This window comes from Oncorhynchus masou, chromosome 13 (genome assembly GCF_036934945.1).
Source record: "Oncorhynchus masou masou isolate Uvic2021 chromosome 13, UVic_Omas_1.1, whole genome shotgun sequence".
Classification (NCBI taxonomy): domain Eukaryota; kingdom Metazoa; phylum Chordata; class Actinopteri; order Salmoniformes; family Salmonidae; genus Oncorhynchus; species Oncorhynchus masou.
In genome coordinates, this window is record NC_088224.1 from 5323638 (window position 1) to 5337924 (window position 14287).

The 14287-nt window shown below is 47.9% G+C and overlaps 1 protein-coding gene across 1 annotated transcript in view; it reads left to right on the top strand.

Annotated features, from left to right (window-relative positions):
• The window catches only part of spag1a (sperm associated antigen 1a), a 37087-nt gene extending 23213 nt beyond the window's left edge, over window positions 1–13874 (top strand). The window contains exons 5-8 of the mRNA XM_064982849.1: window positions 1860–2001; window positions 3253–3379; window positions 6236–6397; window positions 12208–13874. Of these exons, the coding sequence (XP_064838921.1) occupies window positions 1860–2001; window positions 3253–3379; window positions 6236–6397; window positions 12208–12213 (437 nt within the window). The 3' untranslated portion in view covers window positions 12214–13874. The remainder of the gene's footprint in view (window positions 1–1859; window positions 2002–3252; window positions 3380–6235; window positions 6398–12207) is intronic.
• Window positions 13875–14287: the final 413 nt, after the last annotated feature.

Consider the following 14287-nt stretch of genomic DNA (forward strand, 5'->3'; position numbering starts at 1 on the left):
CGGGTCAGCCAGTCACAGTGTTGTAGTTATGTAGAGTGTAACCTGATGCCCACGGGTCAGCCAGTCACAGTGTGGTAGTTATGTAGAGTGTAACCTGATACCCACGGGTCATTCAGTCACAGTGTGGTAGTTATGTAGAGTGTAACCTGATACCCTCGGGTCAGCCAGTCAGAGTGTGGTAGTTATGTAGAGTGTAACCTGATACCCACGGGTCATTCAGTCACAGTGTGGTAATTATGTAGAGTGTAACCTGATACCCACGGGTCAGCCAGTCACAGTGTGGTAGTTATGTAGAGTGTAACCTGATACCCACGGGTCAGCCAGTCAGTGTGGTAGTTATGTAGAGTGTAACCTGATACCCACGGGTCAGCCAGTCACAGTGTGGTAGTTATGCAGTGTAACCTGATACCCACGGGTTAGCCAGTCACAGTGTGGTAGTTATGCAGTGTAACCTGATACCCACGGGTTAGCCAGTCACAGTGTGGTAGTTATGTAGAGTGTAACCTGATACCCACGGGTCAGCCAGTCACAGTGTTGTAGTTATGTAGAGTGTAACCTGATACCCACGGGTCAGCCAGTCAGAGTGTGGTAATTATGTAGAGTGTAACCTGATACCCACGGGTCAGCCAGTCACAGTGTTGTAGTTATGTAGAGTGTAACCTGATACCCACGGGTCAGCCAGTCAGAGTGTGGTAATTATGTAGAGTGTAACCTGATACCCACGGGTTAGCCAGTCACAGTGTTGTAGTTATGTAGAGTGTAACCTGATACCCACGGGTCAGCCAGTCACAGTGTGGTAATTATGTAGAGTGTAACCTGATACCCACGGGTCAGCCAGTCACAGTGTTGTAGTTATGTAGAGTGTAACCTGATACCCACGGGTCAGCCAGTCACAGTGTTGTAGTTATGTAGAGTGTAACCTGATACCCACGGGTCAGCCAGTCAGAGTGTGGTAGTTATGTAGAGTGTAACCTGATACCCACGGGTCAGCCAGTCACAGTGTTGTAGTTATGTAGAGTGTAACCTGATACCCACGGGTCAGCCAGTCACAGTGTGGTAATTATGTAGAGTGTAACCTGATACCCACGGGTCATTCAGTCACAGTGTTGTAGTTATGTAGAGTGTAACCTGATACCCACGGGTCAGCCAGTCACAGTGTGGTAATTATGTAGAGTGTAACCTGATACCCACGGGTCATTCAGTCACAGTGTGGTAGTTATGTAGAGTGTAACCTGATACCCACGGGTCAGCCAGTCACAGTGTGGTAGTTATGTAGAGTGTAACCTGATACCCACAGGTCAGCCAGTCACAGTGTGGTAGTCATGGAACAAACAGGGTCTGGTTGCCTGGCTGCTGCTGGCTCCCTTCAGGTTTCAGCATGACAACATTCTGTTGATTATCTCACCACAGACCGACCGTTAGTTTTTACCTACTGTCCAGAGTCAGACTTGTAGAAAGAGACTGTCCATGCAGATTATTCAGAAATAGATACAGATGAATAAAACAGGGTGTGTCATGAGAGACACCAGCACTCCTTAAGGGAGCACCTTAATCAGACTTCTCTACCCAGACTACCCAGTGTGCTGAATATGAAATGTCATATCTGTTGAGTTGACCAGAATTGTGTGCTGTGGATTAGATGTTGTTCATCGAGTCACAGCTCTGTTAAACTCAACAGAGGCTCAACCAGTCAGCTTTTGCTCATTTGACATTAGAAGTCATTGTAGGAAAGTTTTTTTTAAAATATTTACAGTCAGCTAGAAGTAGTTTAATTAGTTAGAAAAACAAATCATATTGCTCTGAGTCTGCAGATTTCCTCTTGCATCACTACTGATAACTGCTTCTCTCTCTCTCCGCAGCCAAAAAAGCAGAGGCTCGCTTTGCCTCTCTCAAAACAGAAGGAAATGAGCATGTGAGGAAAAGCCAGTTCCATGACGGTCTAGAAAAGTACAGTGAATGCCTTAAGATCAAACCTGACGAGTGTTCCTGCTTTACCAACAGGTGACCCCTAACCCTGCTAAACATACTAACCCTAATCCTGCTAGCATACTAACCCTAACCCTGCTAGCATACTAACCCTAACCCTGCTAGCATACTAACCCTAACCCTGTTAGCATACTAACCCTAACCCTGTTAGCATACTAACCCTAGCCCTGCTAGCATACTAACCTTAATCCTACTAGCATACTAACCTTAATCCTGCCAGTATACTAACCCTAACCATGTTAGCATACTAACCCTAACCCTGCTAGTATACTAACCTTAATCCTGCTAGTATACTAACCCTAACCCTGCTAGCATACTAACCCTGAACCTGCTAGCATACTAACCCTAACCCTGCTAGTATACTAACCCTAACCCTGTTAGCATACTAACCCTAACCCTGCTAGCATTCTAACCCTAACCCTGCTAGCATACTAACCCTAACTCTGCTAGTATACTAACCCTAACCCTAACCCTGCTTGCATACTAACCCTAACCCTGCTAGCATTCTAACCCTAACCCTGCTAGCATTCTAACCCTAACCCTGCTAGCATACTAACCCTAACCCTGTTAGCATACTAACCCTAACCCTGCTATCATACTAACCCTAACCCTGTTAGCATACTAACCCTAATCCTCATAGCATACTAACCTTAACCTGACAAGTGTTCCTGCTTTAGCAACAGGTGACCCCTAATCATTCAGATCAAACCTAAGTTAATACTTACAGTAGATAATAGGAAGTGCTTATAGACAAGATTTACATTTGAGTTATTCAGCAGATAGATCTCCAGAGCCACTTACAGTTAGTGAATTCATCATAACCACATATCTCAGTCAAGTCCATTTTTCCTCAGTAATGTCCATGCTAGTAGGGGGAAGTCCATTTTTCCTCAGTAATGTCCATGCTAGTAGGGGAAGTCCATTTTTTCTCAGTAATGTCCATGCTAGTAGGGGGAAGTCCATTTTTCCTCAGTAATGTCCATGCTAGTAGGGGGAAGTCCATTTTTCCTCAGTAATGTCCATGCTAGTAGGGGGAAGTCCATTTTTCCTCAGTAATGTCCATGCTAGTTGGGGGAAGTCCATTTTTTCTCAGTAATGTCCATGCTAGTTGGGGGAAGTCAAGTGCGAGTGGCATTTATTTGATTTATTTTTATATGATTGTAAGCACAGTTCTTTATCAGTGTAGTACTGTACACATAAATTGCCATGATACATGACCACTTTCAAGCCCACTGTCAGTCCTTAACTCCTACCCTTCACCCCCAGAGCCATCTGTTATCTGAGACTGGGTTGTTTTGAAGAGGCCAGACAGGACTGTGACTCCGCCCTCAAGCTGGAACCAACCAATAAGAAGGCCTTCTATAGACGGGCGCTGGCATTTAAAGGTTTACAGGTGGTTATCTATTATTCAAAGTCCTAGTTGGTTCAACGCATGTTTTTGTGTGAAGAATAAGGAAAACCAATGAACACTGTGTTTTCCAAAAACAGAAAAACGGCTTGTTTTTTGTTAGCTCAGCAGATAAACCAAAAACAATTAACATGTGGGTGGGGTTACATGTGGAATGCATTTTATTGGCCAAATGCACAACCAATACTTCCTGTCACTTCAAAATAGGAGTTCACCCTTCTAACCTCATCTACTATCTATTAAGTCACAAATTAATAGCTATTTATTCATCTATTACTGTAAATGGTTAGCTGGTTAGCAAATTGATCAGAACCCCCCCACACCATTCACAATGTCAACAGTGAGAGGCGACTCCAGGATGCTGGCCTTCTAGGCAGAGTTCCTCTGTCCAGTGTCTGTGTTCTTTTGCCCATCTTAATCTTTTATTTTTATTGGCCAGTCTGTGATATGTCTTTTTCTTTGCAACTCTGCCAAGAAGGCCAGTATCCTGGAGTTGCCTCTTTGCTGTTGACGTTGAGACTGGTGTTTTTCAGGTACTATTTAATGAACCTGCCAGTTGAGGACTTGTGAGGCGTCTGTTTCTCAAACTAGACACTCTAATATACTTGTCCTCGTGCTCAGTTGTGCACTGGGGCCTCCCACTCCTCTTTCTATTCTGGTTAGAGACAGTTTGCGCTGTTCTGTGAAGGGAGTAGTACACAGAGTTGTACGAGATCTTCAGTTTCTTGGCATATTCTCTCATGGAATAGCCTTCATTTCTCAGAACAAGAATAGGCTGATGAGTTTCAGAAGAAAGTTCTTTGTTTTTGGCTAATTTGAGCCTGTAATCGAACCAACAAATGCTGATGCTCCAAATACTCAACTAGTCTACAGAAGGCCTCTTTAATCAACACAACAGTTTTCAGCTGTGCTAACATAATTACAAAAGGGTTTTCTAAGGATCAATTAGCCTTTTAAAATTATAAACTTGGATTAGCTAACACAACGTGTCATTGGAACACAGGAGTGGTAGTTTCTGATAATGGGCCTCTGTATGCCTACGTAGATATTCCATTTAAAAAATCAGCCATTTCCAGCCACAATAGTCATTTACAACATTAACAATGTCTACACTGTATTTCTGATCATTTTGATGTTGTCACGTTCTGACCTTTATTTCCTTTGTTTGATCATTATTTAGTATGGTCAGGGCGTGAGTTGGGGTGGGCAGTCTATGTTTGTTTTTCTATGATTTGGGTATTTCTATGTTTCGGCCTAGTATGGTTCTCAATCAGAGGCAGGTGTCATTAGTTGTCTCTGATTGAGAATCATACTTAGGTAGCCTGGGTTTCACTGTGTGTTTGTGGGTGATTGTTCCTGTCTCTGTGTTTGCACCAGATAGGGCTGTTTTGGTTTTTCCACATTTCTTGTTTTGTTAGTTTATTCATGTCTAGTGTCTATATTAAAGAACCATGAATAACCACCACGCTGCGTTTTGGTCCGCCTCTCCTTCACCTCAAGAGAACCGTTACAGATGTTATTTTAATGGACAAAAAAGGTGATTTTCTTTCAAAAACAAGGACATTTCTAAGTGACCCCAAACCTTTGAACGGTAGTGTACGTACAGACAGGGGCACACTCCAACTCTCCAACATAGTTTACAAAGGCAGTATTTGTTTAGTGAGTAAAAATTAAAACTTATAATGAATAGAAATAGTAAAGTCAGGTAATGATACTCCAAAATATCTACTTACAATAAGTAGTACTTTACAGATACGCCCAAAACACTACTTAAATAGTCCTTTAAAGTATTTTTACTTAAGTACTTTACACCACTGGCATTAATATATGACTTAATAGGTATTAATAGATGTCTTAATAGATAGTAGATTAATAGAATGAAGTTAGAAGGATGAACTTCCATTTTGAAGAGACAGGAACTGTTGCATGTGCATTTGGAAAATGACAGGCATTCCACATGTAACCGCACCCACTTGTGAAAATAGAAACATGAAGTCGTTTTTTTGTTTATGTAATTTTTAAAATTTAAAATAGCCTTTTTCACGTTGTAGATTTTTCTGTCATAAACTTGGAAAAAATGGTTTTGTGCCCATGTTTTTGTGTGAAGAACAAGGAAAACCAATGGACACTATCGCCCTTGAGGATAGAAGACATGCAACATGTTTTTATTATTTTCCAGTCATGTGGTCCAGTGCTGCAGAGGAAGGCCTAGTTAAGCTGCAGCTGGCCCAGAACAGTGCGGCACGTTTTGCTCTTCATTGTAATCAGAGGGCTGATATTAATACTATACATGCCAGTCTATCTTGGCTAAGAGTTGAGGGGAGACTGACTGCATCACTTTTATAAGAAACATTGTGTTGAAAATACCAAATGGTTTGCATAGTCAACTTACACGCAGCTCCAGAACAAATTGAAGAAAGCGTATAGTATTATATAGAGCCATGATTGCATGGAACTTCCTTCCATCTCATATTGCTCAAATGAACAGCAAACCTGGTTTCAGACAACAAATAAAGCAACACCTCACGGCACAACGCCTCACCCCCAATGTTACCTAGATAGTTTGTGTGTATTGATATGCAGGATATGTGTGCTGTTTTACATTTTTTTATGTAGTTCTGTTCTTGTCTATTAATGTTCTGTAATATGTTGTGTTTTGTGTGGATCCCGGGAGGAGTAGTTGCTGCTGTCGCAAAGTCTCATGGAGATCCTAAAAAAATACCAAATACCATTGATTTTTAACCACTTTTTGACATTCTACCTCCCCCTCCTCTCTTTCTCCACACACTCTCACCCTTTCTTCATCCCCACTCTCTTCGCCTCCTCTCCCTCCCTTCCCAGGACTACCTGTCTTCCAGCAGTGACCTCCAGGAGGTGTTACAGCTGGACCCCAACGTCCATGAGGCTGAACAGGAGCTGGAGACTGTGACAGGGCTGCTCAGACAGAGCCTCATGGACGGAGCCCAACTCACACCCAGGGTAGATACCCAGCACACACCCAGGGTAGGTACCCAGCACACACCCAGAGTAGGTACCCAGCACACACCCAGGGTAGGTACCCAGCACACACCCAGGGTAGGTACCCAGCACACACCCAGGGTAGGTACCCAGCACACACCCAGGGTAGATACCCAGCACCCACCCAGGGTAGGTACCCAGCACACACCCAGGGTAGGTACCCAACACCCACACAGGGTAGGTACCCAACACCCACACAGGGTAGGTACCCAACACCCACACAGGGTAGGTACCCAACACCCACACAGGGTAGGTACCCAACACCCACACAGGGTAGGTACCCAACACACACCCAGGGTAGGTACCCAACACACACCCAGGGTAGGTACCCAACACACACCCAGGGTAGATACCCAACACCCACGCAGGGTAGGTACCAAACACACACCCAGGGTAGATACCCAGCACACACCCAGGGTAGGTACCCAACACCCACCCAGGGTAGATACCCAACACCCACGCAGGGTAGGTACCAAACACACACCCAGGGTAGATACCCAGCACACACCCAGGGTAGGTACCCAACACACACCCAGGGTAGGTACCCAACACACACGCAGGGTAGATACCCAGCACACACCCAGGGTAGATACCCAACACCCACCCAGAGTAGGTACCCAACACACACCCAGGGTAGGTACCCAACACACACCCAGGGTAGGTACCCAACACACACCCAGGGTAGATACCCAACACCCACGCAGGGTAGGTACCAAACACACACCCAGGGTAGATACCCAACACCCACGCAGGGTAGGTACCAAACACACACCCAGGGTAGATACCCAGCACACACCCAGGGTAGGTACCCAACACCCACCCAGGGTAGATACCCAACACCCACGCAGGGTAGGTACCAAACACACACCCAGGGTAGATACCCAGCACACACCCAGGGTAGGTACCCAGCACACACCCAGGGTAGGTACCCAACACACACCCAGGGTAGGTACCCAACACACACGCAGGGTAGATACCCAGCACACACCCAGGGTAGATACCCAACACCCACCCAGAGTAGGTACCCAACACACACGCAGGGTAGGTACCCAACACACACCCAGGGTAGATACCCAACACCCACCCAGAGTAGGTACCCAACACACATCCAGGGTAGGTACCCAACACACACCCAGGGTAGGTACCCAACACACACCCAGGGTAGGTACCCAACACACACCCAGGGTATGTACCCAACACACACCCAGGGTAGGTACCCAACACACACCCAGGGTAGGTACCCAACACACACCCAGGGTATGTACCCAACACACACCCAGGGTATGTACCCAACACACACCCAGGGTATGTACCCAACACACACCCAGGGTATGTACCCAACACACACCCAGGGTAGGTACCCAACACCCACACAGGGTAGGTACCCAACACACACCCAGGGTAGGTACCCTACACACACCCAGGGTAGATACCCAACACCCACGCAGGGTAGGTACCAAACACACACCCAGGGTAGATACCCAGCACACACCCAGTGTAGGTACCCAACACCCACCCAGGGTAGATACCCAACACCCACGCAGGGTAGGTACCAAACACACACCCAGGGTAGATACCCAGCACACACCCAGGGTAGGTACCCAACACCCACCCAGGGTAGGTACCCAACACACACCCAGGGTAGGTACCCAACACCCACCCAGGGTAGGTACCCAACACCCACCCAGGGTAGGTACCCAACACCCACCCAGGGTAGGTACCCAACACCCACCCAGGGTAGGTACCCAACACCCACCCAGGGTAGGTACCCAACACCCAACCAGGGTAGGTACCCAGCACACCCAGGGTAGGTACCCAGCACACACCCAGGGTAGATACCCAACACACACCCAGGGTAGGTACCCAACACACACCCAGGGTAGGTACCCAACACACACGCAGGGTAGGTACCCAACACACACCCAGGGTAGGTACCCAACACACACCCAGGGTATGTACCCAACACACATACCCAACACACACCCAGGGTAGGTACCCTACACACACCCAGGGTATGTACCCAACACACACCCAGGGTATGTACCCAACACACACCCAGGGTATGTACCCAACACACACCCAGGGTATGTACCCAACACACACCCAGGGTAGATACCCAACACCCACCCAGAGTAGGTACCCAACACACAACCAGGGTAGGTACCCAACACACACCCAGGGTAGGTACCCAACACACACCCAGGGTAGGTACCCAACACACACCCAGGGTATGTACCCAACACACACCCAGGGTAGGTACCCAACACACACCCAGGGTAGGTACCCAACACACACCCAGGGTAGGTACCCAACACACACCCAGGGTATGTACCCAACACACACCCAGGGTATGTACCCAACACACACCCAGGGTATGTACCCAACACACACCCAGGGTATGTACCCAACACACACCCAGGGTAGATACCCAACACCCACACAGGGTAGGTACCCAACACACACCCAGGGTAGGTACCCTACACACACCCAGGGTAGATACCCAACACCCACGCAGGGTAGGTACCAAACACACACCCAGGGTAGATACCCAGCACACACCCAGTGTAGGTACCCAACACCCACCCAGGGTAGATACCCAACACCCACGCAGGGTAGGTACCAAACACACACCCAGGGTAGATACCCAGCACACACCCAGGGTAGGTACCCAACACCCACCCAGGGTAGGTACCCAACACACACCCAGGGTAGGTACCCAACACCCACCCAGGGTAGGTACCCAACACCCACCCAGGGTAGGTACCCAACACCCACCCAGGGTAGGTACCCAACACCCACCCAGGGTAGGTACCCAACACCCACCCAGGGTAGGTACCCAACACCCAACCAGGGTAGGTACCCAGCACACACCCAGGGTAGGTACCCAGCACACACCCAGGGTAGGTACCCAACACCCACCCAGGGTAGGTACCCAACACACACCCAGGGTAGGTACCCAACACACACCCAGGGTAGGTACCCAACACACACCCAGGGTAGGTACCCAACACACACCCAGGGTATGTACCCAACACACATACCCAACACACACCCAGGGTAGGTACCCTACACACACCCAGGGTATGTACCCAACACACACCCAGGGTATGTACCCAACACACACCCAGGGTATGTACCCAACACACACCCAGGGTATGTACCCAACACACACCCAGGGTAGGTACCCAACACACACCCAGGGTAGGTACCCAACACACACCCAGGGTAGGTACCCAACACACACCCAGGGTAGGTACCCAACACACACCCAGGGTATGTACCCAACACACACCCAGGGTATGTACCCAACACACACCCAGGGTAGGTACCCAACACACACCCAGGGTAGGTACCCAACACACACCCAGGGTAGGTACCCAACACACACCAGGGTATGTACCCAACACACACCCAGGGTATGTACCCAACACACACCCAGGGTATGTACCCAACACACACCCAGGGTATGTACCCAACACACACCCAGGGTAGATACCCAACACCCACACAGGGTAGGTACCCAACACACACCCAGGGTAGGTACCCAACACACACCCAGGGTAGATACCCAACACCCACGCAGGGTAGGTACCCAACACACACCCAGGGTAGGTACCCAACACACACCCAGGGTATGTACCCAACACACACCCAGGGTAGGTACCCAACACACACCCAGGGTAGGTACCCAACACACACCCAGGGTATGTACCCAACACACATACCCAACACACACCCAGGGTAGGTACCCTACACACACCCAGGGTATGTACCCAACACACACCCAGGGTATGTACCCAACACACACCCAGGGTATGTACCCAACACACACCCAGGGTATGTACCCAACACACACCCAGGGTAGGTACCCAACACACACCCAGGGTAGGTACCCAACACACTCCCAGGGTAGGTACCCAACACACACCCAGGGTAGGTACCCAACACACACCCAGGGTATGTACCCAACACACACCCAGGGTATGTACCCAACACACACCCAGGGTATGTACCCAACACACACCCAGGGTATGTACCCAACACACACCCAGGGTAGGTACCCTACACACACCCAGGGTATGTACCCAACACACACCCAGGGTATGTACCCAACACACACCCAGGGTATGTACCCAACACACACCCAGGGTAGGTACCCAACACACACCCAGGGTAGGTACCCAACACCCACCCAGGGTAGGTACCCAACACCCACTCAGGGTAGGTACCCAGCACACACCCAGGGTATGTACCCAACACACACCCAGGGTATGTACCCAACACACACCCAGGGTATGTACCCAACACACACCCAGGGTAGGTACCCAACACACACCCAGGGTAGGTACCCAACACACACCCAGGGTAGGTACCCAACACACACCCAGGGTAGGTACCCAACACACACCCAGGGTAGGTACCCAACACACACCCAGGGTAGGTACCCAACACACACCCAGGGTAGGTACCCAACACACACCCAGGGTAGGTACCCAACAGGGTAGGTACCCAACACTCACCCAGGGTATGTACCCAACACTCACCCAGGGTATGTACCCAACACACACCCAGGGTAGGTACCCAACACACACCCAGGGTAGGTACCCAACACACACCCAGGGTAGGTACCCAACACTCACCCAGGGTAGGTACCCAACACTCACCCAGGGTATGTACCCAACACTCACCCAGGGTATGTACCCAACACTCACCCAGGGTAGGTACCCAACACACATCCAGGGTAGGTACCCAACACACACCCAGGGTATGTACCCAACACACACCCAGGGTATGTACCCAACACTCACCCAGGGTATGTACCCAACACTCACCCAGGGTATGTACCCAACACTCACCCAGGGTATGTACCCAACACACACCCAGGGTATGTACCCAACACTCACCCAGGGTATGTACCCAACACACACCCAGGGTAGGTACCCAACACACACCCAGGGTAGGTACCCAACACACACCCAGGGTAGGTACCCAACACTCACCCAGGGTAGGTACCCAACACTCACCCAGGGTAGGTACCCAACACACACCCAGGGTATGTACCCAACACTCACCCAGGGTATGTACCCAACACTCACCCAGGGTATGTACCCACACACACCCAGGGTATGTACCCAACACTCACCCAGGGTATGTACCCAACACTCACCCAGGGTATGTACCCAACACTCACCCAGGGTATGTACCCAACACTCACCCAGGGTAGGTACCCAACACTCACCCAGGGTATGTACCACTCACCCAGGGTACCCAACACACCCAGGGTATGTACCCAACACTCACCCAGGGTATGTACCCAACACACACCCAGGGTATGTACCCAACACTCACCCAGGGTATGTACCCAACACTCACCCAGGGTATGTACCCAACTCTTTATTCCACCTCAGGTTTGATGTCAGAGATCAGACTGAACTCTTTATTCCACCTCAGGTTTGATGGCACAGATGAGACTGAACTCTTTATTCCACCTCAGGTTTGATGGCACAGATGAGACTGAACTCTTTATTCCACCTCAGGTTTGATGGCACAGATGAGACTGAACTCTTTATTCCACCTCAGGTTTGATGGCACAGATGAGACTGAACTCTTTATTCCACCTCAGGTTTGATGGCACAGATGAGACTGAACTCTTTATTCCACCTCAGGTTTGATGGCACAGATGAGACTGAACTCTTTATTCCACCTCAGGTTTGATGGTACAGATGAGACTGAACTCTTTATTCCACCTCAGGTTTGATGTCAGAGATGAGACTGAACTCTTTATTCCACCTCAGGTTTGATGGCACAGATGAGACTGCCACAGGAGACTGTATAGGAGGCTGATGAAGAGAGAGACTGATGGAGACCTGGGAAGGCTCATCATCCCTCACAGAGTTGACATGAACTAAGGTGAACTATGCTGGATGTTGGGCTCTGTCTCCATCTGCCTTCAAAGAGCATCATTAAAGCATTGCGTCGACGACGGCAGAGCGTTGTTCAATAATTCACAGCAGGCAGCTGCATCCTTCATTTCCATTCTGGAGACTCTAAAGATACTTTAGATGCAATGCAGCTTCTTACATTTACATTTGTCATTTAGCAGATGCTCTTATCCAGAGAGACTTACAGTAGTGAGTCATTTAGCAGACTCTCTTATCCAGAGAGACTTGCAGTTAGTGCATTCTTTACCTCAGCATGCTCAGACCCCCTACAGCAACACACTGTAGAGAAAGGGTGCGTCACAAATGATGCCCTACTCTCTATAAAGTGCACTATGTTTGACCAGGGCTCATAGGTCTATAATCAAATGTAGTGCACTATATAGGGGATAGGGGTGTCATTTGGGACTCAGACCCAAATCTTAAAAGCTAGGAGTGACTAGTTTTGCAGAAGTATTTGATTTCTTCCCACTAACAGCAGATTATGCAGACCGGCGGTATTACAGATTGGAGAAGCGATCGACAGAAGCTCTAGAAGCACACTGGAACACAATGTGGGAGAGATGTGGTGTGCCTTATTGAGATTCAAGTTGAACCATATATTTGGGAAGTGTAATCTGAACCTCAGAGAAATAACATCCTGGTATATATGTAATAAACTGCTGCTTTGATACACTGCAGAGTATTTTACATGAGGAAACCAAAAAATATGTTGCCACTGTATTGACAGTCATGCATGTACCTTTTCAACCTTTAAAGGGCACTGTTGGCTAATTAATGCATAATGAAAGATGGACAACTGTGTATATCATGTACTGTATGCTTTTAATCTCAGGTTCAGTCTTGAACATGACCATGATTGTATGGTAAATGTTAGCTCTGGTCCATGGCGTTAGAGGAATTGTAACGGCCTGGACAAGAGATAGGTAAATGTGTATAGTAGTCAAACACTGATCTGCTAGTTTTCAGATGTTGCTCTACTGCTTTATAAAATCCCCAAACCCCCTTCAGATAGTTATTTGTTGAGTTAGAGATCAACCCCCTTCAGATAGTTATCTGTTGAGTTAGAGATCAACCCCCTTCAGATAGTTATCTGTTGAGTTAGAGATCAACCCCCTTCAGATAGTTATCTGTTGAGTTAGAGATCAACCCCCTTCAGATAGTTAGTTATCTGTTGAGTTAGAGATCAACCCCCTTCAGATAGTTAGTTATCTGTTGAGTTAGAGATCAACCCCCTTCAGATAGTTATCTGTTGCGTTAGAGATCAACCCCCTTCAAATAGTTATCTGTTGCGTTAGAGATCAACCCCCTTCAGATAGTTATCTGTTGAGTTAGAGATCAACCCCCTTCAGATAGTTATCTGTTGAGTTAGAGATCAACCCCCTTCAGATAGTTATCTGTTGCGTTAGAGATCAACCCCCTTCAGATAGTTATCTGTTGAGTTAGAGATCAACCCCCTTCAGATAGTTATCTGTTGAGTTAGAGATCAACCCCCTTCAGATAGTTATCTGTTGAGTTAGAGATCAACCCCTTCAGATAGTTATCTGTTGAGTTAGAGATCAACCCCTTCAGATAGTTATCTGTTGAGTTAGAGATCAACCCCTTCAGATAGTTATCTGTTGAGTTAGAGATCAACCCCTTCAGATAGTTATCTGTTGAGTTAGAGATCAACCCCCTTCAGATAGTTATCTGTTGAGTTAGAGATCAACCCCCTTCAGATAGTTATCTGTTGCGTTAGAGATCAACCCCCTTCAGATAGTTATCTGTTGCGTTAGAGATCAACCCCCTTCAGATAGTTATCTGTTGAGTTAGAGATCAACCCCCTTCAGATAGTTAGTTATCTGTTGCGTTAGAGATCAACCCCCTTCAGATAGTTATCTGTTGCGTTAGAGATCAACCCCCTTCAGATAGTTATCTGTTGAGTTAGAGGTATTTC